Source organism: Lactuca serriola, chromosome 5 (genome assembly GCF_051521515.1).
Source record: "Lactuca serriola cultivar US96UC23 chromosome 5, Lser_US96UC23_V15, whole genome shotgun sequence".
Taxonomy (NCBI): Eukaryota; Viridiplantae; Streptophyta; class Magnoliopsida; order Asterales; family Asteraceae; genus Lactuca; species Lactuca serriola.
The window spans coordinates 31,573,733-31,580,000 of NC_136412.1; the positions used below are offsets into that span (position 1 = coordinate 31,573,733).

Here is a 6,268-nt window from a genome sequence, read left to right on the forward strand (position 1 = left end):
TATATATATATATATATATATATATATATATATATATATATATATATATATATATATATATATATATATATAGGGAAGAGTTATATGGAAAATAAATGATTAGGGCAACACATATTTGAACCAATTCACGTCTTGGTTTATTTCTTAAGGTCGATCTCTATAAAAGGATACCCATGATAATGATGATATGGTGGGTCGACGTTATTAATAATCAATAATAATATAAATATAGATAAATAAATAATGCATGCATATTTATATAATCCTCCATTAATATATACCCATCATACCAAACAACGATTTCGAAATTCTTAGGTACACGTACAGTCTAGTCAAATGTAAGTAAGTTTAAGTTCACAACTCAAAAGAAATACCAATGCAGAAATTCATTCCAAACATACAAATTTCAGAACATTCATTATATCAATCGAGCAGGTGTTACTAAGCCCAAACCTCCACAATTTGATGTACGTGCGTAATGTTTAATCAACAACAACTATTTAATAGTAATTGATTATATATGCATGTCTTGGAAAGCGTCATCCAACATCAATATATTGATGTGGTACGTATTCCAGTAAAATCTCGATAAGCATAACTTGGCTTCAAGACAAAACATCTATGCGAGTATTTAAGTGTGATTCTCCATCCCTGACATACACATCATGCACAAATAAAGATAGGGTTAATTAGGCTATATATACATGATGGTGAGGTTCAAGGCTCTTATATATAAGAAACAAAACCGAAAAGACTCCACGGACAATAAAATCTAAATTATTAAACGGGAAATGATAATACATATATCAATTAAATGTAAAGCAAGAATTGATATGAAAACGTATATAGAGTGAAAGTAATGGAGCGGACCTAATTAACGTGATGTTGTATGAGTGGTGTGGATATCCAAACTACTACTTCGAACTACTCGCGTCATAGATTGGCTATGAGAGATTACAGTGGCGGACCCAGAGGTAGACATAGGTTGGCTATGTGAGATTATAGAGCCAGAGCCAGAGCCAAATCCAATCATAGATTGACTATGTGAGATTACAGAGCCAGTGCTAGTGTCATTCATAGATTGGCGATGTGAGATTACAGAGCCAGTGCCACTCATAGATTGTCGATGTGAGATTACAGAGCCAGATCCACTCATAGATTGGCGATGTGAAATTGCAGAGCCAGATCCAGAACCACTCATAGATTGGTGATGTGAGATTGCAGAACCAGAGCCACTCATAGATTGGCGATGTGAGATTGCAAAGCCAGAGCCAGTGTCACTCATAGATTGTCGATGTGAGATTACAGAGCCAGATCCACTCATAGATTGGCGATGTGAAATTGCAGAGCCAGAGCCAGAACCACTCATAGATTGGTGATGTGAGATTGCAGAGCCAGAGCCACTCATAGATTGGCGATGTGGGATTGCAAAGCCAGAGCTAGAGCCACTCATTGATTGGAGATGTGAGACTGTAGAGCCAGAGCCAGAGCCACTCATAGATTGACTATGTGAGATTACAGAGCCAAAGCCAGAGCCAGAGCCAAAGCCAGAGCTAGAGCCAGAGCCAGAGCTAGAGCTAGAGCCAGAGCCACTTATAGATTGGCTATGTGAGATTATAGAGCCAGAGTCATTCATAGATTGGCTATGTGAGATTACAGAGCCAGAGCCAAATTCAGTCATAGATTGGCTATGTGAAATTAGAGAGCCAGAGCCAGAGTCACTCATTGATTGACTTTGTGATATTATAGAGCCAAAGCCAGAGCCAGATCCACTCATAGATTGGCTATGTGAGATGCCAGAGCCGGTCATAGATTGACTATGTGGGATTACAGAGCCAGAGCCAAAGTCACTCATAGATTGGCTTTGTGATATTACAGAGCCAGAGCCAAAGACAGAGCCAGATCCACTCATAGATTGATTATGTGGGATGCCAGAGCCAGAACCATAGCCAAAGTCGGTCATAGATTGGCTATGTGAGATTACAGAGCCAGAGGATTTGTTTTCTTCATGGGACCCAACTTCCTTACGAGTTTGAGTTTGATGCGATATAACTACATCGCTTGAGGTCCTAGTCAAGTTAATTGAAGCTTGTTCCTCATTTTGCGCCTCAATGATTCGTATGCGAGTACGATGATATTCCTCTTGTTGCTTTTCCTCTATATATAACAATAGCATGCAACTATATGGATTATGGACATTAATATTTCTTTTTTTCCAACTTCAATTCTTTTAAGCTAGCTAGTTAACAAAAGATTATTTTTTTATTACGAGGACAATTAAGACATTTATGATATCTTTTTAATTGAGAGAGAGTTAACGGACATTTATGATATCTTTTTAATTGACAGAGAGTCTTTATCCCGTCTTTATCCCATCTTTATATTATGAGAAATTAAATATCATCATACATTTTCTTCCTAGATATCTTCCTACCCATATGAAATGATGACATGTGTCATATTTTGAAAAAATTAATTATATTTTTGGACACTTGTCATTATTTCCATTGGGTAGGAAGATAATTAGGAAGAAAAGTAGGAGGATATTTAATTTCTCTTATATTATAGATGGACATTTTTTTTACCATTGACATTGGTAAAAACCAGGGTTCTAGGGGTAGCCAATGCTGCTCCTTAAATTTTTCGGCATAAAATAATTTTTTTGGAAAACTTTCTGGCATAGTGTAAATTTTTCGGCATGCCACCCCAAAAATCACGTGTGCTATGCTATACCTTGGACTTTTTCTGGTTCCGCTACCGGTAAAAGCTGTTATGTCATGTGTATTGTGTAAAACAAAATTTTAAGCACTTGCCTATGTTTTGGTAGCAAAGGACGAGGATTGATTTAAGGTGCTCATGAATGTTGTGAACTTTATGAGTCAAGCTTGAAAGTTCACATGCTTCGGAGGTAGCTGTGATGTACCTGCTATTAATTGATAACATGTAACAAATAATATGTTTCTTGTCTTATAATTACCATGATCCAAAAACAACCTTGTGGGTAATTAATTAAATAAAATAAACTTACTCATAATTCATGCCTAGAAGGCTTGTTAGCTGAGATGTGCAAGCCACCATACTCTTGATGGACCAATAAGTGGCAGTGGGAATATGATCAGCTGTTGCTGTTGACTTGGGTGGTTGGTCATCCTGGATATATTGATGAGGTAGATTCTTGAATGTTATAATACACTTTGTCACATCCATCATAGCCTTAATCAGTTGATTGATTGAATCAAACCGAGCTTTTAGTATATTGTAATGCTTGATAACATCTGGCATATGTTTAAGCAAAGCGATTGATTTAGCAAGAGGATTAGTCGCAAATAATTCAGCCACAAGCCAAAACTCCCCAAAGATGATAGCAAACGCCCCTAATGATATCACCAACTTGTCTTCCCATGAGTAACTCGAAAGCATGTTAAGAATTGCCAACGTGGATGTATGCGCGTCTGTTCCACCCGAGCTTTTGCATGTAAGCTGCCAACAATTTAAAAAAAAAGGTTTTACTTTACTCATGAATTACAATATAAATACATAACCATGCATTTATCTTATTTATATACTAATTTACCTCGCAAGAAACTGTATGAATGATGTCGTCAAACCCTAATAAAACTTGCTTATAGTCTCCAGGCAGTGCATGAATATTCCCACTATGCGCCCCCTGCTATATATTACAAAGCAAACAAATATATGTATGGTAAGCATTGTGAAAATTAACAAAAAGAAATAAAATAAATAATCGTGCATATATACTGCAGTGATGATAATGACAGAATCGAAATCTGCAAGAACAGCATGACGGAATGTTTCTTCAATGGCAGCAAGAAGTGGTTCCAAATCAACTTGGCGACCATCGGGTGCATGTGTCGCTAAAACGCGCTTCATGACTGCACTGTCATAAGATGAACTGAAGATTCGCATCATCTGTTCCTTCTTAACCAATTGCCTCAACATTTTTTCGGCTCCAAATTAAGGTAAAGAGAGAAGGTATGATAATTAAATATGTGTGTGGTTTTCTGATTATGCAATATCCAGGGATTATATATATAGAGAGAGAATCTTTTAAAACGATATAACTTTAAGTTCCATATTTAATAAAGTAACTATCTTATTGGAAAATATCTTTTTAGCACAATTTTCTATTTAATTTTTGAGAAACTAGATATTATTCTATTTATTTATTTATTTTTGAGACGGTAAACTAATCTACTGCTAACTATCATCATCTAAGTTTCAAACAAAATTTGAACCCATGACCTTTCAAAATAAGAGAGTCACTCTTTATCGCTAGGCTAAAGCCCCTTTGGTACGACGGATAACGGATAAATGTGTAGAAAGATGATAGAAAAAAAAAGTAAAAAGGCATTTGATGTCTCTTAATTTTTTTGGGATTAACTGGTAATTTAAGCTATATGATTAAACATTAACTTTTCTTTTAAATAATTAAAATTTAGTAGATCATTCTTTTTTTAAATATATTATTATTTTGAGAGTGTAATTTTCAAAGTTCTAAATAGTGATTTAGCGATAATGTCAAGTTTCAAACTTTTATGAGTCGTGGTGACGTCATTAGTAAAGTGTGATTTAAGACGGTAATTTTGTGTATTATATATATATATATATATATATATATATATATATATATATATATATATATATATATATATATATATATATATATATATATATGCGTGATTCTGTTATTCATGATAAATTTTTACGTTTTTAATTTCAATTGAAGAAAAAAAAACATATTCATGTTGATTGTGCGTCAAAATTTATCATTTCTCCACAAATGAATACATGAAATCACAAATGAATATACTTATTCTCGCGTTCTCAATCTTTTAAGTGTTCTCATTTGATCTTTTCCCTATATATATATATATATATATATATATATATATATATATATATATATATATATATATATATATATATATATATATATATATATATATATATATATATATATATATATATATATATAACTTAAGTGGCATTTAGTTAAAGCTCGAAGTCGGTAGAAACCTTGTAGCAATGACGTGACATGCGAAGCCATAACGATTTTTTTAGAATCTTTGTAGTTTTCGTATTATATTTAGTATATCTGCTATTTGTAAACTAAGAAATAAAATAAAAAATATTATCAGATCAGTTTTAAGTATAATTAAGTTTATCTTACCCAACTCGTGACCAACACTTTTTACTAAATACTTAGGGTAAAATATTCACAATACATCATATACTGTTTTCATTAATTATCCATAGACATTTAAGTATCTATTACATAGAATTTTATTTTTTCTCAAATTAAAGAAGTTCTCAATTTATGATTAATTATTATAAGACTAAAAATACAAAAAGTCAATATAATTTTAAAAGTCTATCGTTTAATCACTTAACTATATATTATTATTACGATGGTGATTATAGTTACTGTCATAATTATTATCATTCGTGATTTGTAATCCACACTTTACTAATATGAATTTTTATTTTTTTATTATTATTGTTGTTGTTATTTTTATTATTATTATTTAAAATGAAAATGAAAATTATTATTATTATTGTTATTATTATTATTATTATTATTATTATTATTACCCAAAAAAATGTTTTTTTGACCAAAACATGTTTTCTATAGCCAAACATGTGTTTATATCAAAAAAATGATTCTTACACCGTAGAGTTTTTACACCAAAAAATGTTGCAACACATCCCACTTTGTACAAAAGTATTCCCTAGATCAGTTGATATGTGTCTGTTAGCGATCGTTTAAAGGTTTCTACCTTTAGTTTTTAACAAACAATTCAATTTAAACAAAAATTATTTCGGGGAGTGCAAGTATTTAGCTTTTAGTTTAAAACAAAACAACTTTAATCCTAAAACTTATTTCATGTAACATTTAAGGATCTAAAAATTATTTTGGATACTTGTAGTTTTTAGCATTTTAAAATGCTGGAAAAAAAAAGTCACATTCAGTATTTAGCTTTTTGATTAAACAAAATTTTCAAATCTAAAAGCTACTTCAATTAGCGTTTAACAATTTTTTTTTTAATTTTAACAAATTAACTTAAATACCCTTTAAAATAAATAAATCATATATATACTTTTGGTAATTATTTTATACAACTAAATATGAATATATTTTAACAATTATGATGTATTTATTTGAAATAACCATATCAACGGATTTTATAATTTATTAATCTTCATCTAACAAAATAGTAAATATTTATTATATGAATTTATAAACCAA

At 31.3% G+C, this 6,268-nt stretch overlaps 1 protein-coding gene across 5 annotated transcripts; it reads right to left on the bottom strand.

Annotated features, from left to right (window-relative positions):
- Positions 1 to 287: 287 nt before the first annotated feature.
- Positions 288 to 4,018, bottom strand: LOC145052287 (uncharacterized). Of its 5 annotated transcripts, none has more exons than XM_079000092.1 (6): positions 3,778 to 4,018; positions 3,575 to 3,667; positions 3,029 to 3,480; positions 2,814 to 2,926; positions 871 to 2,157; positions 288 to 651 (listed from the first exon to the last, which is right to left on the bottom strand). In XM_079000092.1, the coding sequence occupies exons 1-5, from the start codon at positions 3,958 to 3,960 to the stop codon at positions 875 to 877; spliced, it is 2,124 nt and encodes a 707-aa protein (XP_078856218.1). In that variant the 5' UTR covers positions 3,961 to 4,018; the 3' UTR covers positions 288 to 651; positions 871 to 874. The 5 variants fall into 5 exon arrangements, with proteins under 5 accessions (XP_078856218.1, XP_078856217.1, XP_078856216.1 ...); XM_079000091.1 differs by having other exon boundaries at positions 3,575 to 3,670; XM_079000090.1 differs by having other exon boundaries at positions 3,760 to 4,018.
- Between the last annotated feature and the right edge of the window lie 2,250 nt (positions 4,019 to 6,268).

What these genes read in the sequence shown, in the direction of transcription:
- LOC145052287 (XM_079000088.1), bottom strand. Translation starts at nt 3,960, where the DNA reads ATGTTGAGGCAATTGGTTAAGAAGGAACAGATGATGCGAATCTTCAGT. An exon ending in CTTCTAGGCATGAATTATGA is followed by an intron (nt 2,927 to 3,028) that starts GTAAGTTTATTT and finishes ATCAATTAATAG; the next exon opens with CAGGTACATCACAGCTACCT. An exon ending in CCTTTGCTACCAAAACATAG is followed by an intron (nt 2,158 to 2,813) that starts GCAAGTGCTTAA and finishes TGTTATATATAG; the next exon opens with AGGAAAAGCAACAAGAGGAA.